Source organism: Haemorhous mexicanus, chromosome 2, assembly GCF_027477595.1.
Source record: "Haemorhous mexicanus isolate bHaeMex1 chromosome 2, bHaeMex1.pri, whole genome shotgun sequence".
Taxonomy (NCBI): Eukaryota; Metazoa; Chordata; class Aves; order Passeriformes; family Fringillidae; genus Haemorhous; species Haemorhous mexicanus.
Genome location: NC_082342.1, coordinates 49,774,603 through 49,798,838, shown reverse-complemented (window position 1 = coordinate 49,798,838; position 24,236 = coordinate 49,774,603). Strand labels below are relative to the sequence as shown.

General features: G+C 38.2%; 2 protein-coding genes across 11 annotated transcripts in view; one reads left to right on the top strand and one right to left on the bottom strand.

Annotated features, from left to right (window-relative positions):
• Positions 1 to 13,740, top strand: part of SACS (sacsin molecular chaperone) — a 32,804-nt gene extending 19,064 nt beyond the window's left edge. Inside the window, exon 9 of the mRNA XM_059838738.1 lies at positions 607 to 13,740. Within this exon, the coding sequence (XP_059694721.1) occupies positions 607 to 12,167 (11,561 nt within the window). The 3' untranslated portion in view covers positions 12,168 to 13,740. The remainder of the gene's footprint in view (positions 1 to 606) is intronic.
• A 2,196-nt stretch (positions 13,741 to 15,936) lies between these two features.
• The window catches only part of SGCG (sarcoglycan gamma), a 106,081-nt gene continuing 97,781 nt past the window's right edge, over positions 15,937 to 24,236 (bottom strand). For all 10 annotated transcript variants that reach the window (XM_059838748.1, XM_059838747.1, XM_059838749.1 and 7 more), the window contains 2 exons: positions 21,019 to 21,142; positions 15,937 to 19,498 (listed from right to left, as the gene is read on the bottom strand). In XM_059838748.1, the coding sequence (XP_059694731.1) occupies positions 19,325 to 19,498; positions 21,019 to 21,142 (298 nt within the window). In that variant the 3' untranslated portion in view covers positions 15,937 to 19,324. The remainder of the gene's footprint in view (positions 19,499 to 21,018; positions 21,143 to 24,236) is intronic.

The window sequence follows — 24,236 nt, the reverse complement described above, 5'->3', positions numbered from 1 at the left end:
TGATAATTAAGACATGAGTGTAAAGACATATTTCTTTTAGTGAGAACTTCAATAATAAGAATAAAACCATATAGACTTAGTGTCAGGACTTCCTACCTGAGTCTAGTTTATTGTCAGTTTTAGTTGTAAGAGCAGCTGCACCTGAACCACTTTGCTATATCTAATAAATAATCTTTCAAATCTATTTGAACATTTCCAATTATAGACAAATAAAGGATTAGATTTTTATTTACCACTAGGCAAATAAGTTGGGTAAAGAATTAACTAAACAAAAAAAAAGTTTGTAGTTCAATTCTAAATCTCTAGTTGCTATGTACGCCTGAGAACTTTTGTGTTAAACTAACAAATATAATAACATACTGATAATTTTCAATTTGTTTATATTTTCATACTAATACGGAATGTATTTTCTTTTAATTAACTCCTGAAAGTAAAGCAAGCTGGTATCTGCAGTCCTGGTTAACAAACATTTTTTTTCTACAAAACAACAGGGCACAGATTAGACTTTTTTTTCCTTCTTTTCTTTTTCCTTTGTCCCCTGAAGCCATTTGCTAGGTAACTCTGGTCTGTGATTTTCACAGCTTTTCCCTTTTGCTGTATTTTCAGGGAGGCCATGCACTCAGCTGCAGCTCCTGAACCCAGAAAAGTTTGCCCGGCTCATTAAAGAAATTATGAACAGCGTGTGGCCTGGGAGAGATGTGGTTGTACAGTGGTATCCAGGCTTGGAAGAAAAAAAGCACCCATCAGTTTCCTGGCTGAAGATGGTCTGGAAGAATCTCTACATACATTTTTCTGATGACTTGAGTGTGTTTGATGAAATGCCACTCATCCCCAAGACGCTGCTGGATGAAAATCAAACATCGGTGGAACTGGTTAGACTTAGGAATCCATCACCCATCATTCTGGAAGACGAATCTGAGACCCAGCTCCCAGAATATTTAGCTGATATTATTCAGAAAATTGGTGGAGTTGTACTTAAGAAACTGGATATTTCTATTCAACATCCACTTATAAAAAAATATGTGCATCCACCATTGCCAAGTGCTGTTTTACAAATAATGGAAAAAATGTCCTTACAGAAACTATGCAATCAGGTTGCATCATTCCCACCGACACATAAAGATGCTCTTAGGGCATTCTTAGCTAGTTTAACAGATGCAAATGAAAAAGAGAAGAGAATTATTCAGGAATTGCTAATATTTAAAAAAATTGAAAAATCATCTGATGAAAGTGTCCCTGTTTTTACTGGGCTAAAAGGCAGTAAGGTTTTACACCACACTGCCAAAATTCCTCCTGGTCTAAGGTTTTCTGTTCCAATAATTGACAGCAGCGATGAAGCAACTATTCGCTTAGCTAATTTGTTGAAAACAGAACAGCTAAAGAGCACAGACTGCTTGAAGTTTGTTATAGAAGACATAAGAAGTGATTTTTATTCATATGATGAAACAGCACAGATAATGCAATGGGTTCTTGAAAATCTGACTTTTCTGAAAAATGAGAATACAGATGTGATAGATTGGCTGACACCACTGAAGTTTATTCAGATCTCACCAGAAAAGATAATGTCAGCAAATGAACTCTTTGATCCTGAGGTAGAACTTCTGCAACATTTGTTTTATGCTGAGGAGGAAAGTTGCTTCCCCCCTGTTATTTTTACATCCTCAGATATTCTTCATTCACTGAGACAAATAGGCTTAAAAAATGAAGCCAATCTTGACGAAAATGATATCTTGAGAGTGGCAAAAAAAATTGAAAGTTTGCATGCCGACTCTAACACCAATCATGATTTGCTGGTAAGAAAAGCTAGAACTGTCTTAACAATATTGAACAAAAACCATATGCTGCTTCAATCATCTGAAACAAAAGCTGCAATGAAAAAGATAAAATGGATTCCTACAAGTAAGGAAAGGCCTCCAAATTATCCAGGGTCCTTGGTTTGGAAAGGAGATCACTGTGATCTGTGTTCACCACCAGAAATGTGTGATATATCACACGCAATTTTAGTTGGTTCCTCAGTTCCTCTTGTGGAAAATGTACTGTTGGATATAGAGAAAGCACTTGGCATCCCCACCAAGCCCAGCATAAAGGCAGTCTTGAAACATTTCAAGGTGGTAGTTGATTGGCATAGTTCTAAAACCTTCAGTGATGAGGACTACTATCAGTTTCAGCATATCTTGCTTGAGATTTATGGATTTATGCATGATCATCTAGAAGAAGGGAAAGAAGCTTTTAAAGCCCTGAAATTTCCCTGGGTTTGGACAGGTAAAACATTTTGTTCCCTCACACAAGCAGTTATAAAATCAGTTCCTGATCTTGATCTCCAGCCTTATCTACATTATGTTCCAAAAACTATGGCGAAGTTTCACCAGTTGTTTAAATCTTGTGGTTCAATTGAAGAGTTAACACCAGACCACGTTTCTATGGTCATTCAGAAAATATATCTGAAGAGTGAGCAATCTCTCTCGGAACAAGAGAGTAAGCAAAGCCTTCACATTATGTTGAGCATCATAAGATGGCTGTACAGCAATCAGATCCCCGCGAGTCTGCATACGCCCATGCCGCTGTACAGTGGCAAACTTCCTTATAAACTTGCAATGAAGCCAATTCATGAGTGCTGCTACTGTGACATCAAAGTCGATGACTTAAACGATCTGCTTGAGGATTCTGTTGAACCCATAATTTTGGTGCACGAAGACATACCAATGAAAACTGCTGAGTGGTTAAATGTCCCATGCCTTAGCACAAGACTGATTAATCCAGAAAATATGGGGTTTGAGCAATCTGGGCAAAGAGAGCCTCTGACTGTGAGAATTAAAAACATATTGGAAGAATACCCTTCCATTTCAGATATCTTTAAGGAGCTTCTTCAAAATGCTGACGATGCTAATGCAACGGAATGTAATTTCCTGATTGACATGAGAAGAAATATGGATATAAGAGAGAACCTTCTGGATCCAGGAATGGCAGCGTGTCATGGTCCAGCTTTGTGGTCATTCAATAATTCTGAGTTTTCCGACTCTGATTTCCTAAATATAACTCGATTAGGAGAGTCTCTAAAAAGGAGTGAAGTTGACAAAGTAGGAAAATTTGGACTGGGATTCAATTCTGTTTATCATATCACCGATGTTCCTATTATTTTGAGCCGGGAATTCATGATTATGTTTGATCCAAATGTCAACCACATAAGTAAGCATATCAGAGATAAATCTAACCCTGGCATCAAAATCAACTGGAGTAAGCAACAGAAGAGACTGCGAAAATTTCCAAATCAGTTTAAGCCATTTATAGGAGTTTTTGGTTGCCAGCTACCACTGACAGTAGAATCTCCCTATAGCTACAAAGGAACACTTTTCAGGCTGTCCTTTAGGACTCAGCAGGAAGCTAAAGTGAGTGAAGTCAGCAGTGCATCGTACAATACAGCAGACATTTACTCTCTTGTGGATGAATTTAGCATTTGTGGTCACCGACTGATAATATTTGCTCAGAGTGTAAATTCAATGGTTTTGAAATACTTGAAAATTGAAGCAGATGATCCCAGCGTGGCACAAGATGTTGTCACTATCAGAAAAAATCTGTGTTCTTCCAAAGCCTTGAGTGCACCAAATGTAAGTGTTTTAAAGGAAGCAGCTAAACTCATGAAGGTGTGCAGCAGCAGTACAAAAAAGCTTCCCACTGAAACACCAAAGTCATCATGTATCCTGCAGATAGTGGTAGAGGAATTTCACCATGTATTCAGGCGGATTGCTGATTTACAGTCTCCACTTTTCAGAGGTACTGAAGATGATCCAGCTGCTTTCTTTGAAATGGCTAAATCAGGACAGACGAAAAGATCAGGTGATGAATTGCCACAGAAAACAGTAGATTCAACAACATGGCTTTTATGTTCTTGCATGGATGTTGGAGATGCTTTGAAATTTTCTTTGCATGAAAGTGGACGGAGACTAGGCCTAGTTCCTTGTGGTGGTGTAGGAGTGTTGCTGTCTGAAACCCAGGATCAAAAATGGATTGTGAAACCTAATTGCAACAACATGGGTGAAGTATTCTGCTATTTACCTCTGCGAATAAAAACAGGCCTACCTCTCCACATAAATGGCTGCTTTGCAGTTACTTCAAATCGGAAAGAGATCTGGAAAACAGACACAAAAGGAAGATGGAATACAGTATTCATGAGGCATGTTATTGTAAAAGCCTACATAGAAGCCCTTTGTGTGTTACGTGACATGGCAATCAATGGTGACCTAGTTGACTACAGTTACTGTGCAGTGTGGCCAGATCCTGATTCAGTTCACGATGATTTTTCTGTTATTTGTCAAGGGTTTTATGAGGACATAGCTCATATGAAAAGCAAAGAAGGGATCAAAGTGTTTTCTGATGGTTCGTCTTGGGTTTCCATGAAGAATGTAAGATTTTTAGATGACTCCATACTGAAACGGCCAGACGTTGGGCCGTCAGCCTTCAAGATCTTTCTGAAGTACCTTAAAAAAACTGGTTCCAAAAATCTGTGTGCTGTAGATCTTCCATCCTGGGTAAAGACAGGATTTGAAGAAGCGGGATGCAAATACATATTACTGGAGAACACTTTCTCTGAGAAACAGTTCTTTTCTGAGGTATTTTTCCCTAACATTCAGGAGATTGATCCAGAGCTACGTGATCCTCTGATGCGTTATGTTCTCAATGAAAAACTTGAGGAGTTCTCAGGAATTCTTCGTGCTACTCCATGTATTCCCTGTTCATTGGTCGGACATTCATTAGTTACACCATCAAGACTGATCCATCCTGAAGGAAGAGTTGCAAAGTTGTATGATGCTGAGGATGGAAGATTTCCTTATGGTACCACTCAGGATTATCTTAACCCTGTTATTTTGGTTAAACTTGTGCAGTTGGGAATGGCTAAAGATGATATTTTATGGGAAGATCTGATAGAACGTGCAGAGTCAGTAGCTGAAATTAACAAGACTGATCATGCTGCAGCTTGTCTCAGGAGCAGCATTATATTGAGTCTTATTGATGAAAAATTAAAATCTAGAGATCCTAGAGCTAAAGAATTTGCTGCAAAATGTCAAAACATTCCTTTCCTTCCTTTCCTCAGCAAACCAGCAGGCTTCTCACTGCACTGGAAAGGCAGTGATTTTCAGCCTGAAGCGATGTTTTCGGCAAATGATCTTTTCACTGCTGATCATCAAGATATAGTTTGCCTCATACAACCAATTCTTAATGAAAATTCCCACTCTTTTAAAGGTTGTGGTACTTTGTCATTGGCTGTCAAAGAATTTTTGGGTTTACTTAAGAAACCAGCTGTTAATTTAGTCATAAATCAGTTAGAAGAAGTTGCAAAGTCGTTTGATGGAATCACGTTGTATCAAGAAAACATCACTAATGCTTGTTACAAATATCTGCATGAAGCAATGTTAGAGAGTGAATCAACAAAAGCCATGATAATTGAACAGCTAACAAACTGTAGTTTTATTTTGGTTGAGAATGTGTATGCTGATCCATCAAAAGTGTCTTTTCATTTGAATTTTGAGGCAGCACCCTATCTCTATCAATTGCCTAACAAATACAAAAATAGTTTCCGTGAGCTGTTTGAAAGTGTGGGTGTAAGACAGGCTTTCACAGTTGAAGACTTTGCTGTAGTTCTGGAATTAATAAATCAGGAGAGAGGGACCAAACAACTAACAGAAGACAACTTTCAGCTCTGCAGGAGAATAATTAGTGAAGGAATATGGGGCCTCATTAGAGAGAAGAAGCAGGAATTTTGTGAGAAAAAGTATGGTGAGATATTGTTGCCAGATACTCGTCTTGCACTTCTGCCTGCAAAATCTTTGTGTTACAATGATTGTCCGTGGATAAAAGTTAAAGACACAACTGTTAAATATTGTCATGGCGATATTCCAAGAGAAGTTGCAGTGAAGCTTGGAGCAATACCAAAACGCCATAAAGCTTTAGAAAGATACGCATCAAATATCTGTTTTACTACCCTTGGAACAGAATTTGGCCAGAAAGAAAAATTGACTAGTAGAATTAAAAGCATTCTGAACGCTTACCCTTCAGAAAAAGAAATGCTGAAAGAGCTCCTTCAGAATGCAGATGATGCAAAAGCTACAGAGATCTGTTTTGTGTTTGATCCTAGACAGCATCCAGCTGATAGAATATTTGATGAGAAATGGGCACCACTTCAAGGACCAGCACTGTGTGTTTACAACAATCAGCCTTTTACAGAAGATGATATTCGGGGAATCCAGAACCTTGGAAAAGGTACAAAAGTAGGAAATCCCTGTAAAACTGGACAATATGGTATAGGTTTCAATTCTGTTTATCACATTACAGATTGCCCTTCTTTCCTGTCTGGCAATGATATACTTTGCATCTTTGATCCTCATGCGAGATATGCACCAGGTTCGACATCAACAAGTCCTGGCCGCATGTTTAGAGATTTAGATGCAGATTTCAGAACACAGTTCTCAGATGTACTGGATCTCTACTTAGGAAATCACTTTAAACTGGACAATTGTACAATGTTTAGGTTTCCTCTTCGAAATGGAGAAATGGCAAAAGTATCAGAAATTTCATCGGTTCCATGCTCAGATAGAATGGTCCAAAATCTTTTGGATAAGCTGCGTACAGATGGAGCAGAACTCCTAATGTTTTTGAACCATATGGAAAAAATTTCTATTTGTGAGATAGAAAAAACATCAGGAGCACTGAATGTCCTGTATTCTGTACAAGGCAAAATCACTGATGGAGACAGACTGAAACGAAAGCAATTCCATGCATCTGTGATCGACAGTGTAACTAAAAAGAAGCAGCTAAGTGAAATACCCGTACAGCAGATTACTTACACAATGGATACTGAAGACTCTGAAGGAAATCTCACCACATGGTTAATTTGTAACAGGTCAGGCTTTTCTGCCATGGAAAAGGTATCCAAAAGTGTGGTCTCAGCCCACAAGAATGAGGACATTACGCTTTTCCCTCGTGGTGGAGTAGCGGCTTGCATTACTCACAATTACAAAAAACCCCACAGAGCATTCTGTTTCTTACCCTTATCATTAGAAACTGGATTACCTTTCCATGTGAATGGACACTTTGCTCTGGACTCTGCAAGAAGAAATCTGTGGCGTGATGATAACGGTGTTGGAGTAAGAAGTGACTGGAATAGTAGTCTAATGACAGCGCTGATAGCACCAGCCTATGTTGAACTGCTGATTCAGCTGAAGAAGAGGTATTTTCCAGGCACTGACCCCGCAGTATCAGTGCTGCAAAACACACCTATTCATGCTGTGAAAGACACTTTAAAAAAGTTTTTATCCTTTTTTCCAGTCAATAGACTTGATATTCAACCAGACTGGTATTGCTTAGTGAAAGCAGTTTACAGTTGCATTTATGAAGATTTGAAGCGTCTTTTACCTGTTATGAGAGCTCCAAATGTTGATGGTTCTGATTTGCATTCTGCTGTTATCATCACGTGGGTTAACATGTCTACGGTGAACAAAGGCAGACCATTCTTTGACAATTTGCTGCAAGATGAATTGCAGCACCTCAAAAACACAGAATACAACATCACAACACGGAAGACAGTGGCTGAAAATGTTTACAGACTAAAGCATTTGCTCTTAGAAATTGGATTTAATTTGGTATACAACTGTGATGAGACTGCAAATCTCTACCACTGTTTGGTAGATGCAGATATTCCTGTCACCTATGTGACACCTGCTGATGTCCGATTGTTTTTGATGACATTTTCTTTTCCAGACTCTAATTGCCACATTGGAAAGTTACCCTGTCGTCTTCAGCAGACAAATTTGAAACTGTTCCATAGCCTCAAACTCCTGGTTGACTACTGTTTTAAAGATGCAGAAGAAAACGAAATCCAAATTGAGGGCTTGCCACTCCTCATTACTCTTGACAATGTGTTGCAAGTTTTTGATTCAAAGAGACCAAAGTTCTTGACAACATACCATGAACTGATTCCGTCACGGAAGGATCTCTTTATGAACACATTGTATTTGAGATACAACAATATTCTGCTCAGCAGTGAAGTAGCAAAAGTCTTTGATATCAGAAGTTTTGCTGAATTGTTATCATCTGTGCTGCCTAGAGAGTATAAAACTAGAAATTGTATGAAATGGAAGGAAAACTTTGCAAGTGAATCTTGGCTTAAAAGTGCTTGGCATTTTATCAGTGAGTCTCTAAATATTAAGGAAGAGCAAGAAGATACACAAGCAAAATTCGATGGCGTTATTGAAACTTTGAAGGACTGGACTTTGCTCCCAGGTGTAAAGTTTACTGTCTCAGCTAATCATCTGGTTGTGCCAGAGTGTGATGTCTTGCTGCCACTCAGCATCATGCATATAGCCGTCTTTCCAAATGCTCAGAGCGATAAAGTCTTCCATGCTTTAATGAAAACAGGCTGCATTCAGCTGGCATTGAACAAAATCTGCTCCAAAGACAGTGCTTTAGTGCCTTTGTTGTCGGGACGTACAGCAAACATAGATAATCCCTCCAGCATTCTGAAAGCCATACAATATATGGTACAGACATCAACTTTTAAGACTGAAAAGTTAGCAGAAAGTGACTTTGAGGCTCTCCTAATGTACTTCAATTGCAACCTATGTCATTTGACATCTCAGGATGACATTAAAATTTTAAAGTCTCTTCCGTGTTACAAATCAATCAGTGGCCGATACATCAGCATTGCAAAATATGGGACATGCTATGTCCTCACAAAAAGCATCCCATCAGTAGAAGTAGACAGATGGACACAGTCAACTTCATCGGCTTTTCTTGAGGAGAAGGTTCATTTGAAAGATTTGTATACCATGCTTGGCTGTGTCTCTGTGGATGATCTTGAAGTGTACTTGAAACATCTTTTGCCAAAAATTGAAAGTCTGTCTTACGATGCAAAATTAGAACATTTGATCTACTTAAAGAATAGGCTAACTAGCATTGAAGAAACTTCAGAAATGAAAGAACAGCTGTTTGAAAAGCTTGAAAGCATTTTGATCATTCATGATGCAAGCAATAGGTTAAAACCTGCAAAGTACTTTTATGACAGGACTGTAAAAGTCTTTGAAGTTATGCTGCCTGAAAAATTCTTTATACCTCAAGACTTTTTTAAGAAGCTAGAGCAACTTACAAAACCAAAAAATCAAGCGGCGTTCCTTCCATCGTGGGTAACTTTTCTGCGACATATTGGATTGAAATTCATCATTTCACAGCAGCAGTTACTGCAGTTTGCTAAGGAAATCAGCATGCGAGCAAATACAGAAAACTGGTCTAAAGAAACACTACAGAATACTGTTGACGTTCTCCTCCATCATATATTTCAAGAAAGAGCTGACCTTTTTTCAGGAAATTTTCTGAAAGAATTGTCTTTAATTCCTTTTCTGTGCCCTGAGCGAGCTCCAGCAGAATTTGTGAGATTTCATCCTCAGTATCAAGAAGTTAATGGAACTCTTCCTCTTATACGGTTCAATGGGGCACAGGTGAACCCTAAATTCAAGCAGACTGATGTGTTGCAGTTGCTGTGGACATCATGTCCTATTCTTCCTGAGAAAGCAACACCTTTAAGCATCAAAGAGCAAGAGGGGAGTAGTCTTGGTGCGCAAGAACAGCTTGAGCAAGTTTTAGCCATGCTGAATGTTAATTTGGACCCTCCTCTGGACAAAGTTATCAATAACTGCAGGAACATATGCAATATAACAACTTTGGATGAGGACATGGTGAAAACTAGGGCCAAGGTCCTAAGAAGCATTTATGAGTTTCTTAGTACAGAGAAGAGGGAATTCCGCTTTCAGCTTCGAGGAGTTTCTTTTGTAATGGTGGAAGAAGGTTGGAAGCTCCTTAAGCCTGAGGAGGTGGTAATAAACCTTGAGTATGAATCTGATTTTAAACCTTATCTCTACAAACTTCCTTTAGAACTTGGTACTTTCCATCAGTTATTTAAACATTTGGGCACTGAAGACATTATTTCAACAAAGCAGTATGTGGAAGTTCTAGGTCGCATATATAAGAGCTCGGAAGGAAAGCAATTGGATCCTAATGAAATGCGCACAGTTAAAAGAGTAGTTTCAGGCCTGTTCAAAAGTCTTCAGAATGATTCTGTAAAGGTGAGGAATGACCTTGAGAATATGAGAGATTTTGCCCTTTACCTTCCCAGTCAAGATGGTAGGTTGGTAAAGTCTAGTATCTTAGTTTTTGACGATGCACCCCACTACAAAAGCAGAATCCAAGGTAACATTGGTGTGCAAATGCTTGTTGATCTCAGCCAGTGTTACTTAGGCAAAGACCATGGCTTTCACACTAAACTGATAATGTTATTCCCTCAGAAGCTGAGGCCTCGCTTACTTAGCAGTATACTTGAAGAACAGTTAGATGAGGAGTCACCCAAAATTTGTCAGTTTGGAGCGTTATGTTCTTTGCAGGGAAGGTTACAGTTACTGTTGTCTTCAGAGCAGTTCATCACAGGACTCATTAGGATTATGAAGCATGAAAATGACAATGCTTTCCTGGCTAATGAAGAAAAAGCCATAAGACTTTGCAAAGCTTTGCGAGAAGGTTTGAAAGTTTCCTGTTTCGAGAAGCTGCAAACAACATTAAGAGTGAAAGGGTTTGCTCCTATTCCCCACAGCAAAAGTGAAACATTTGCTTTCTTGAAGAGATATGGAAATGCAGTAATACTGCTTTACATACAGCATTCTGACAGCAAGGACATAAATTTCCTCTTAGCATTAGCCATGACATTAAAATCTGCAACTGACAACCTGATTTCTGATACCTCGTATTTAATTGCCATGCTGGGTTGTAACGATATTTATCGGATCAGTGAGAAGCTTGACAGCTTAGGAGTGAAGTATGACTCTTCTGAGCCATCAAAACTTGAACTACCAACACCTGGCACTCCCATACCAGCTGAAATTCACTATACACTTCTGATGGATCCAATGAATGTATTTTATCCTGGAGAATATGTTGGTTACCTTGTTGATTCTGAAGGTGGTGATATATATGGATCATATCAGCCTACTTATACCTATGCAATCATAGTGCAAGAAGTAGAAAGAGAAGATGATGAAAGCCCCAGTTTTCTAGGGAAGATTTACCAGATTGATATTGGATATAGTGAATATAAAATAGTGAGCTCCCTTGACTTGTACAAATTTTCCAGACCAGAGGAAAGCTCTCAAGGCAGGGATAGCACACCTTCTACCCCAACCAGTCCTACAGAATTTCCAGCACATGGACCGAGGGCAATTCCACCTATCTTCACTGGCAGAGAGAGCCACAAAACAATGTCCTCAAAACACCACTCTCCAAAAAAGATAAAGTCAAACTCGTTGCCAGAAATATTAAGAGAAGTGACATCTGTGATTGAACAGGCTTGGAAGCTTCCAGAATCTGAAAGAAAAAAGATTATTAGGAGGCTGTATCTTAAATGGCACCCAGATAAAAATGCAGAGAATCTTGATATAGCTAATGAGGTTTTCAAACATTTGCAGAATGAGATTAACAGGATGGAAAAACAGGCCTTTATGGATCAAAACATGGACAGAGCATCAAGGAGACCATTTTCATCTTCTGCTTCTCGATTTCAGTCAGATAAATTTTCATTTCAGAGATTTTACACTTCATGGAATCAGGAGGCAACAAGCCACAAATCCGAAAGGCAACAGTATAAAGAAAAGTGTCCCTCCTCCACAGGGCCCTCTTACTCCCAGCGCTTTTTCGTCCCACCTACATTCAGGTCCGTTGGCAATCCTGTGGAGGCACGTCGATGGCTTAGGCAGGCTCGAGCCAACTTTTCAGCTGCAAGAAATGACCTTCATAAAAATGCCAATGAATGGGTGTGCTTTAAGTGCTACCTTTCTACTAAACTAGCCTTGATTGCAGCTGACTACGCTGTGAAGGGCAAGTCAGACAAAGACATAAAACCAGCAGCCCTTGCACAAAAAATAGAGGAGTACAGTCAGCAACTTGAAGGACTTTCAAATGACGTTCAGACATTGGAGGCTTATGGAGTAGATAGCTTAAAAACTAGGTATCCTGACTTACTTCCTTTTCCACAGATTCCCAATGATAGGTTTACTTCAGAAGTTGCTATGAGAGTGATGGAATGTACTGCTTGCATCATAATAAAACTTGAAAACTTCATACAACAAAAAGTATAAATTATTTGAAGAGGTTAGGGGACTGTTTTATCAAGAATTAGGTGTTTCAAGTGGTGGGATACAAATGCAATTGTGCAGATTGTGGAACGTCCAAGAGGTTGCATGGTGCCAAGCAGTTTAGAAGTGTTGTGCACAAAGGTGGATTGTACCGAGGTACCTAGAACTGAAATTTATTTAAATGGGATTTTTTTTCTTAACTGAGCCTGCTGTTAAGCAAACTGTAAAACCTGAATATTTTTTAGAATTTGCAAGGAAATTGAGCTGCAAAAATTAGATGTATGCACAACATTGTGATTAATTGGCATATTATTGAACTGCACTTTATATAACCAAAGCTTAGCTTTCTGTTAGATAAAGCCTGTAATTATAACTCCTTATTAGATTTATTTCATTTAATGTAATGTTTCTGAAAGGGTAATGTCAGTTTTCAATGTACTAATCTTAAGACTGGACATACAGTGAAATGGGAAATGGGATGGAAGTTAAAATAACTTTGGAGATATTGCTCCAAAGCATATCTGTATTCTTTTGCGTTTTGTGGACATTCATGTCACTCATAGTAATACTCTTATCAGCTGGATCTGATTATAAATTTGCTGCAGCATCACACTGTAAACATTTCAAGGATAGTTTAGTACATGTAAATTGGTAGTTATTTTAATGCTGAATAATGATACTTGATTTAACATGCCACATCATGTCATGCATTGATTGCATTTACTTTATTATAAAATAATTAAGTATTTAATTTACTTTTTTTTTTAGAGCCTGTCATCTTTTGTTTAATGAAAAAGCATGTGGATGATATAAAATCTGTGAACATTATTATATGGTGTTTTATGATTTTTTTTTTGGAACACCAAAACTCCGTTTTCAGATGCCTAAATGCCTGAGTTCCTTTTTCTCCCCTGCGTGTGTGCCTTTGTGTGTGTACATATATATATATTTTTCCACAAACATTGGTAATAGTTCAATTCTGTAACTCATTTTTGGTGTACACAGAGCACTGTTTTTTGTTACATGTTTAAAGGTGCTGCAATGTAATGCTGGTTTTATTTTGTTATTCACTACTGCCCTTGAGAAATCTGATTATTAGTTCACACTCTTTCTTTTATAGTTTGTAATACTTTTGGTAATGTCATGCAGTATGTTCAACATTAGCTTTTTGTAAAAAAATTTTAAAAAATAAAAAATGGAAGGATAATGCTAAATGAAAGGATTTTTTTTTTTTTGCTGGATCAGCCACATTAAACATAAATTCAAACATTTTCCAGTGGCATGCTGTTACACTTGTCTACTTGACAGCACAATGAAACTGCAATTTAACTTAGAGAATACAAAGGAAAATAACAGCCAGCTTGCTGATACAGCTGATATAGCTGTGATAGTGTTGTAACAAAAACAAAAAATCACAATGAGGTCTGCCTCAGTTTTGAGTAAATTATAAAGGCCTTGTTCTCGAAGAAATGTGACAGTTAGAAAATGATACTGCTTCTGATTGTGGAGCCCTATTATTATTATTTCTGCTATTAAATTAAGTGCCATAAATTTAATAAAGAAAAATGCAAACATATATTTCAGTCCGATGTGTTTTGGTTTTATAATGTAAGCTAACTTTACCTATTATTTGAAGCTTTTATATAGGTAAATACACAATCTTTTTTTGATTAATTCTAATTAATTGTACAAATATTAAAATACTATTGACAAGGAAATTTGCTTTTTTTTTTTCCAATGACAAATGTTTGCAGTTTTCTCAAACAAATTGTACATTTTGCTGGTTTTTTTTGCAATAAATAGCATGTAAGTAAAACACAAATCCTGGTGTGCCATGAAATAAATCAGTTTAGGTAATTCCATATGTTTTTAAAATAGATTCCTTTGTGGTTCTTGCTTTGTGCATTAAGTCAGATGAATAGTCTTCAGGGTAAGTAAAATACTTGAAACAGTTCTCATGCTTTTTATTTTAAATGGAGCTAAAACATAAGGTCTCATGGAAGCATGCAAAAGTGTAACAGGAGCACCATGAACACTTTCCTGTTTTTACGTGAGCTCTTGAGGAAGAAAATCTTCTCAGTGTATAACTGTGTTTTATAAGCAACTGATGAAAATGGCTGTGCAGAATCACTAAACTGTTCTAATTTTAATTTTGTGTCGTTTGTATATTCTGTTGAGCGCTGACACTGAGAAAGAAAATGGTCCCAGTTCTTAAGAAGCTAATGGTCTGAAACAATTTTAAAGTCTGAGAACTTGAGAAAGAAAACTGGAACGACACAGAGAAACTAATTAATTCTGTTATTCCTGAATTGAAACAAACAATAAAATTTACAGATGGCTGCAGAGGGACAGGCAAGAGAGGTGTCTCAGCTGGAAGTCTCTTAGTTTCTTATTTGCTTAACTCACTGTAACAGCTAACATAAATAAAGAGGCTTTGTGAGACCGGGAAACCATATTCTGACAGAACATGATTTTGTAAGTGCCATTTAATTCATGATTAAAAAGAAAAACAAATAAATAAAATGCTTAATTGATTCTTCCTTTTGGCTCAGCTGGGAAACTTGACAATGTGTCTAAGTCAGGTATGGAGGCTTAGAACAGTTAGGATGTGACGATTCTGTAGTAAGGGTCTGTAGAAGTAAATGTTAGCATATAGGTTCCACAAAAATACATTTAGAAAGTAATTCTGCACATTAAATGAGTTCTCATTGCCTTCCACAGGTACCAGCAGTTTATCTAGGAGAAGCAGCTTCAGTTCTTGTCTCCCAAAATTACAGATGAGGAAGTTTAATAAAAAGTCAGTGGTCTAGGAAGCTGATTCAACTATACATAGAGCAGCTTAAATCTAAGGAACTACAGTTGGAGCAAGCCTTGATAGGCTTGTTACTGTCTTGTGCTTTAAAAGCTTTCCTCTCAAACAATGAAGTGTTACACAGCTATTCTAAAAAGCACAGGACACTTGCCTCAGCAATTAGTGACAAGAAAAAATACTTTTTGTTTGTTTGTGGTTTTGTTCTGTTTTGTTTTTGTTGTTGTTTTTTGTTAAGGACATAGATTTTTGTGTAGCTAACTACCAGAAGAATAAATGGTCTATTGTGTAAAAAATGCAGTTTTACAATATTTGTACTTGAATCATTATCAGTAAAGTTACTGTAATGATTTGTGAAATAGGATTTAAAAGGATTGCATTCACTTGGTACAGGTATACTTGGGTTGCATTAAACAAAGCTGTAATTAAATCTATTGTAATTTCTCCAGTTAAAGTAGAGGAATGTAGTACCACCTTTGAGATTTTCTATTGCTGGATCTAAACTCTTTGAGAAAAGCTGGATTGGTCCTGGGGAACAAAGGCACAACTAATAGTTCAAAAATAACTAAACCTGGCAGCCAAAGTAAATGTTTTCATTTGAGGAAGACACACATTTTTTTGTCTCATGAAGGATTTTGTCAATGAATTTTTGATCAAAACTGTTTATCTTTTCTTTGGTTTGTTTTCTGGATTATTAATTCAGTAGTACTGCCATAATTTCTTTCTTTACTTTCACCTGCTACTGATTAAGACAAAGGAATTCTAGATGTCCAATGAAACCTAATTGTGAAGCATTTTCTAAATTCTGCTAAAGTACATTTTTAGCTGGGACCAAGAATTGTGTTCATATTTTTAAATAAAGTACATTTCACATTCTTAGTCTTGTAAAAACGATTTTGTTTTAAAAATGAAAACATTCATTTAAGCTGTGTTTCATTTGAATACAAAAGCAGAAGCAGACTGTTCAAAATGTATAAAGTTTATTCAAGAACTTGGTTTCCAATTCTTGCAATTTCCTTTTGCATAAAGCTATATAAAGACAGACAACTGCAAATACTAAAGGACTGTGAAATGGAAAAAAAAAGCTCCTGTTTTTGCAATCACCAGTGAAGTTTTTCTATCATTTTTCCACTGTGTAACAATTTCAACCAGTTGCAAGAACAGCTGTAAATAATTCTTTTTGAGGGAGTAAATATGCAAACAAATGAGTTCACTATGCTGGTAGTGATTTTTTTTTCTCTTCTCCATTTGGATAATACTTTTGGAAATAAACTAGAGAACTGCATGCTCTCACTCCCCTGTGCCATAATTTTCTGTTACTCTAACTAATTACTGAAGTTTGATTCAAGTAGAAACAGTAATTTTGAAGTATTAAAAAGAAGGGGAATAGATATCCACATGGAGATAACAGAAATTATAATTTAGTGATGTATGGCCTATGTTGAGATTAACATGCAATTCAGATTGTAGCATCAGCTGATTATACTCTGGTAACGTTAGCAGAAATTTTGTTTCTCTACTAATCACACCTAAAAGAAAAAAAATAGTCAGTGACAAGATGTTGCCAGACATGCTTTATGTGCACAACTTCTGTATTGGAACAATACTTCTGATGTCAGTGTTGTAGCATAATGAAAAGAAGAATCAAATTTAAGCAATGAAAAGGATCACGGTGATTTGTGTGATGGCAGTGCTGAAGGTACAGCAGACCTCTTTAGGTTTTGGTACTACTTAGAATCCACCTGTGAAATGGAGCAAGTCCAGAAGATTTATCTCCACAAGAAAGGTGGTAGTTATCACAGTGTCTAAATGAAGTGCCATCCTGCTTAATAGTGTTACCAGCCAGGGAACTGCACCCTGATTTTCCTAGCTCTTTAGGGGTCAGGTTATTCTTGCCCGGAAAGCCTCAGTTCAGTCCCTTGCTGTGAATGAACTGGCAAATCACATTTGAAAATGTGCCTCCAAAACAAAAAGTTAAAATGTATAACTTGAAGTGCTGTGCTTCTACTGCCAGCAGAACAAGGAGATTTTAACTATTTTGCAGTATCTGGCTAACATTTACAGGTTACATTAGTGAATTATTTGTTTGATACTCCATGGAAACGGGCAAATGTTCCTTGATGTCAGAACAATGGCTGAAATTTCTAAGTACTCAAGTCCCAGTTTTGCTGTTAATACACCTGTAAGAGATTGCTGACGTTACAGTTCTCCAAGTTACTCGTAGCAGCAGTTTTTAGGTATCTGGCACATGCAAGGGTATTTGCTGACCTTTATTTTAGTACTCAAAATTTCTATGCAATGAAGCCTGCTTGTATTTTGGTTTGTAAAAGCTTGTGCATTGAGCTGGAACCACCTAAACTGACTTTAAAGGAATTTAAAGAAACCGAAGACAGGTTTCTGCTAAAGTGTGTCTCAGCTGAGGGAGGCACGCTTTAACACACAGCCTTAGAGACAGATACAGTCAAGAGATACAATTGTGGAGATAAACATGTCTCTCCTTATGGCCAACAGCCTTGGACTCACTCCTGAAGACAGGAGTAAGTGAATGAGTCTAAGTCCAAGAAAAGGCAATTTCAGATATGGAAGATATGTGGCTTCCTACTTCTCCTTTAGGCAGCGTAACAGCAGTTGGAACACTCTCCAGATAACATGGGAACCCTTGCTTCACTCGCCTAAGCTCACCTTAAGTGTTTCCTACTTGCTCTACTGAAGTTCTTGGAGTTTGCATTCATTGCTGAGGGCTCCACCCTGCTGCTGAAGGGCAGTTTCAGTTCTGTACATCAGACTCTTGGAGAAATTGCAAAGACAGCCCTTGAAGCGGGAACTGCCCTGGGCTTTACCACAAGAATAGTGGAAAATATTAACGGGGGACTCTTTCTCAGCTCAGGCTTTTGTGCATACCTGGGGATCTCATCCAAGTCTTGGTTTTCTTCCCTTGTTCACCAGAGCTGAAGTAGTAAGTTTATTAGTAGTTATTTTGTCCTGATTCTTTTGTTTTAAGGATGGTGATTTTTTTTTTTTCTCCAAAAGGTGGACATTTGTGGTTTACTAACACTATGGGTTAAAATCCTTTTGTAAACAGACACCAAGGCACTATGTGATAGCTCCTTCCTGGATAATAAGATCATAAAGTATATACAAAACAGCATCAAAGGAATTAAAAACCCATGTGGTTTAAACAATAGACTATTAAATACACGTCTTGCTACCCAGAGGTGTGCAAACAATTTATTTGTGTTCAGTGCAACACTGTACAGGGAAATGGGTCTGCAGTTGTGTTTCTTTACAAGGCCAATACCCGGTTTGTCAGCTCTGGTGAGCATTTATTTTGTATCCAAAATCCTAATGTAAAAAATAATAACAGTTTTACTCTCTCTGTTTGTGATGGAGTCCCACTCTGACAGGATCAGAAATACCAGTGAACAGGTGCAGATGGGAATGAAATATTCCTCTTAATCGAAATCTGTGGGCTGCATAAAAGGATTTTTTTCCCACTGCCCAAAGAGTTCCTCATGTCAGACAATCTGAAGACACATTTTTTTTTGTTTACTAGCCCAGCTGGCACAACAGATTGCCTTGTTGAATTAGCATGTCCTAAAATAAAAAAGGATTTGAATGAATATGATGGTACAGGCAGTAGAACAAACAATGCTATTATAAAATATATTAACATCCTTCTCTGTTTTATAGTGAATGGATCTGAGACACAGAGAGGCCTTCATGACTTCTGGAGCTTTTTGCATTAGTTATTTTTATATGAATCTCAGTAAGAAGCAAATCAGCATATGTGTTGCCGAATTAAAACAGAAAGCTATCCGCAAATTAACATCTCTTACACAGAACTCATACAAATACCACATCTTTCTATCTTGTGTTATTGCAAGAACAAAATTGCATAGACCATTTGCTGGCACTTTCTGAATTTTCCAAATAACAAATAATTCAAGTAGTTCCCTCAATTTTATTTCACCCACTAATACAGTAAGTGTTTACATGTAGTGAGAGGAAAAACCCACGGATCTCAAAAATATGAACAACGACATAATCATCTGACTGAATAATAGTTCAGCAAGGAAACATATTTGTTTTATTTTTTATACTCTCTGTAAGGCTGTTTTCCAAATGTTGCTGACAAAACATGTAATTTGATTCAAGTCATTCTTCTGAAGTGGAAATGTCATTTGTGCTCTTCTTCCCCTTACACCCTGTATTCCAGAACTGTAGATGCAGATTTGTTTCCTAAATTGTAAGTACTTTGTTTCTAAAATGCTGAAAAATATGCTTTCAGTAATGCTCTTTAGGAGTAATACAAAACTCAGATGCCCAAGGGGTGTGTGGCCTTTTGGGTGCCTCACTGGCAGACTCTGCTGTATTCCTGGCAAGTGGAGCCTACGCCGGCCACTGACAAGTAGAGCTTTCCATCTGGACACACACAGATTTCATAGAGCCCCTGAGAAATCCCAGATCCACCCCTTGTACCCTCAGGCAGCTTGGGCAGTCGCACGGTTTCAGCATCGAGCAAAAGCTGTGTGGGAAAAAGCAGGAGAAACAGGGTTGTTAGAGATGGTACAGCAATAACGTGCCATGAGACAAGTTGAATTTGGCTAGGCAGAGGCTTAAGAACAGCCTTTTACAGGGGACTTGTTATACACAAAGTTTCTCTGAGCCCTAGGCTCTTGGCAGACACAAACACAGGACAGGAATAAGCTGGTGCCCACCCTCTTCTTAGCAGAGAACTCGTGAAGTTCAGCAAGGCCAAGTGCAATGTCCTGAACCTTCGTTGGGGCAATCCCCAAAGTGGATACAAGCAGGGTGATGAATGGATTGAGAGAAGCCCTGAGGAGAAAGATGTGGGGGCACTGACAAATGAAAACCTATATAAGAGCCAGCAATGTGTGCTCACAGCCAGAAAATCAACCACACCCTGGGCTGCAACATGAGCAGCATTGGCAGAGGCAAGGGAGGGGATTCTGCCCCTCTGCTCTGCTCTGGTGAGAGCTCACCTGCAGTGCTGCATCAGCTCTGGGGCCCCCAAAATAAGAAAGACATGGATGGATGGAGCACCCCTCCTGTGAGGAAAGGCTGAGAGAATTGGGGTTCAGCATGGAGAGGAGAAGGCTCTGGGGAAGAAGCTCTGAGTGAAGCTCAGAGTGAAGGCTCTGGGGAAGGAGAAGGCTCATTGCAGCCTTCCAGTACTTGAAAGGGGCCTACAAGAAAGCTGGGGAGGGTCCCTTTATCAGGGATGCTGGTTTTAAACTGAAAGAAGATAGATTTAGATTAGCTATAAAAAAGAATTTCTTTCAGTGGTGAGGCACAGAACAGGATGCCCAGAGAAACTGTGGATGACCCATCCCTGGAAGTGTTCAAGGCCAGATTGGATTGAGCTCTGAGCAGCCTGGTCTAGCTCAATGTGTCCCTGTCCGTGGCAGGGGAAGTTGGACCTGGATGATGTTTAAGGTCCCTTCCAGCACAATTCCCTCTGTGATTCTAAGGTAAGTGACAGGGTCCCTGCCCGTGCACAGAAGATCAGGACACAAGCACTGCTGCTGGACCTGGGTCTGTCCTGGGCTGAGTGCTGAGGCCTCACCATGAAGCCAGCTGGTTAAGGATGGCCGTGGGTTGGTCTGTAGTTCCTGTGTGGAAGAACTGGCACAGTACAGCCTGGCACAGGGGATAAATAGGCTGCTGCATGTTGCCTGCTGGCAATGATGTCTGCAGAGCTTCACTCCTTAATACTACCACTCTGGGGCTGCATCTGCTTCTGAGCCAAGGTTCCCCACTGAGGTGCCTGGGAATCACTCTGCTAGAAGGGAGCTAAGCAGTATCCAAGTTTAATTAGAAAGCATCTCTCTAAGCTAATACAACATTATGTCTGTTGGTAGTATTATTTACATAAATAAAAGTTTTATTATTGGCACTATTTTTTTTTATATCCTGCCACCTAAAACCTGAGGAATTAAATTAACAGAACTTGAAAAAAAGACTTGAAGTTATAGTCATGCAGAAGATCAACCACAGTTATGGAAAAGAAGGGCTTGTACTCACCACGCCATCACTGCTGTGTAGCTTGATATCCATCTGGGAAAGAGCTTCAATATTCCCAGCTTGTGCTTTGATATTAATTCCTCGTGGTGCATCCATGCTCAAAGATCGAGTTGGTGATTCCAGCCTAAAAGCAGGAGCAGGAAATTGGACAGTAGCACAATCTCATACATTCCTTTATTTTAGAAAAATAAGTAAACATTGAACAAGCTCTTGCAGGCTCTGAAGTCATATAAAAGATGTATTTTTCCTTCAGGCAGACTTGAAAAAGGAGGCAGCTATTTTGAAAACCAACAAAGCATCCCAAATGAAAAATTTAGATTAATTCATAATACAAATGCAAGGTATTATTTAATACATAACTGCAGATTATTTCAGTATAGCAGTAACCTAATCTAGTTACCTGAAACCCAGTTTTACATTAGTTTCAATTTGTTTTCATTTTTGACATAGTAAGACATTGAAATAAATACAATTAATACAGTCTGGAACTTTTTAAAATCAATGAGATTTTGACACTGCAATTAGCTAGACTGAGATTTCACTACTTGTGTGTAGGTGTGTTGTTTAACTAGATGACATCTGAAACTTAAAAACTGTTAATTTGAAATAAAAATTATACAGTATAACAAACAGGGAGCTGCAAACCCTGCAGTGCCACAAGATGGCAGGAAGGCACTGTATTATCTGAGTAATCACCTCGTCTGATCAGCTGTGCAGGAATAATGATTTTTTTATTTTCAAAGAGATAAGGCTTTGTTTCTTCAGAATTTTGATATCATTTCCATGCTAAGTAGAAGGGACAGAAGTACTAATTAAAATGATGAGAAGGAAAGAAAAAGCCCAATCCTAGCAAAAAGCTAGTGATTATGTTGCTTCTTTTGACCATTACCTAGAACTGCCTCATCTGGAAGCACTGCAGGATCAGAATTGATACCTATTAGATTTTGCTCATGAATATTCACTCACCCTTCCTGATGACACCAGCCAACACTAAACAGGTGAATATGAAGGCTAGAGAAAGTGAGACAACTGTGGTCCCTGTTTACATGTGCTGGCTTTCCTATTCTCTGGGCACATACCAAAGAATGTGGGTTGCATCCACACTGCAGAACACAGACACACTTGTTCCCAAGCCTGCATGTTCTCATCCACTGTGTTTTCTAGAAATGCAGAGGGGGTGTGTGTGTGTGTGTGGTGTGTGTGTGTGCTTGCACTCCCAGCAGATGTTGTGCTGGCTCCACGGGTGCTCCACAGCTGCAGTCCGGGCGAGTGGAAGCTGTGCCCAAGCAGGTCCTTTACTGGGAATGCATTGTGTAGTGAGCCCAGACTCTGACTGCCAATTATTGGCAGAAATTAGCTGTCTAATTTACTGAGACTCAAGTCTTCATTTTATTTTTGTTTTCTTGTTACTTCATTAAAACCAGAATATAAAAGAAGGCAGTTTGTGCTTGTGAGAAAGTTCAGTTGTATTTTTGAGTTCTGAAGAAGCTAAATCCAGCTGATAACTTAAAACCTAAATCCATGATATCTAAGCACAGTCACTGAAACCTAATTTTTTATCCTTAAATCTGAAAATAGCTCAAGCAATATTGGCTTATCACTGCTGGCCAGAGTTAGCAGAAGATTCTATCTTCTCTGATCTTGAAAGGTCCCTTCCAACCCAAACCATTCTATGACTTTACACTTCTATGACCTGCTTCTCCCTGACACCTCCTGGGTTCAACACTTTCAATTAGTTTAAACTCCAGACTGATAAATAAATAAAATACTGACAATGGGTAAATGCATCATGGCCCCATATTGAGACCATACCCACAAAATAATTTGATGCCTCACTCCATGAACCTGAGATAGCACAAACTTCTCTCATGATCATGCTGTGTACCAAGTCAGGAGAATGAGGTCTGAATCACACAACCAATACAGTATTAGTAATCTTTACTAAGCAGTGTTTGGAATTTAACAACTTTTGTATGAATTTTTGCTTTAGATCTCTAAATTTATACCTCTATGAAATAGAAAATCAGTTCTTCCCTGAGTGATTAATGTGGGAGGTCTGCTTCATGGGAATATTTTTCAGTGCACATTTGTATGCATTATATACTGAAAAATTAAAAAAAGTTTCTATTTTCAATCTTTAAAATGCAATGTATTTTCATAAATTAATGTCAAAGTAGTTAAATATAACTTTGTCATAGTTTGTCTTAACAAAAAGCTTTAAAGTCTGAAATACCTCATGTTCTTTTGTAATGCATTTCACCTACATAAGCAAACTATATGTAGGCATAAATTTTTATTTTTAAACTCCATTAAATATCACAAGACAGGAGACTGGGACAAACTTCTGAGAGTATATCAGGCCTGGAGTTTAAAAAGCAATCAAACACAAGAGAAATATTTCTTACTTTCTACAAAAATTAATGCTGGCACGAAGCCTACAGACTTCGGAAGCACTTAGATTTATGATATGACACACACATAATTTAAATTACATGGCAGAATTACATTTGCTATATTAATCACAAACCTAAATTTCTGCTGTTTATACAGGTCCTATTTCTAGATTAACTCAGCCTGGATTTGCCTAATTAAGCACGTCATTGAAGCTTCCTGGCAATGCAAACTGTTGTGAATCAGTGATGTGAACTGTAATAGGTGAGATTCTAGCAAAGACAAGAGTCAATGACACTAATGATGCATTTCTTTGTACAGTATTCAAAGGTTCAGTGTCTGGAGTCCAGATGCACTCAAAGGGAAATGGGCACCTAGAGTAGAAACAGCCCAAGTTGAACCTTGACTTTGAATGTCCCTTCTCAGTCCCCACATTGATGTGCATCTCTCAGGGGTCCTGGCAAAACAAGAATTCAGTTTGTTTGCAAATGATGGAGGGTGCTTGGAGAGTAAGAGGGAAGAAATTAATTGTCTTAAGAGTTTTTGGTCACTTTATAATGTCTGAATTTGTGCATTAGAATGATGAGGGAATATATTGTTACCAGTCACTTTATATTTTTTTTTAAACTTACAGACACATGAATTACATTTAAGAGGATGAAGTGAATGATCTTTACCATCCAGGGGAATTAATCTATGTAATGTGCTGTCCTAAATGTGACATCTGTCACAGCCTCTATCTCACTTGGGAAGATGGATTCTGTACTTATGAGTAGCTCCTACGGACTGCAGTAGCTGCCAGGGTCAATTAGCAAGGGGTGTGGTGC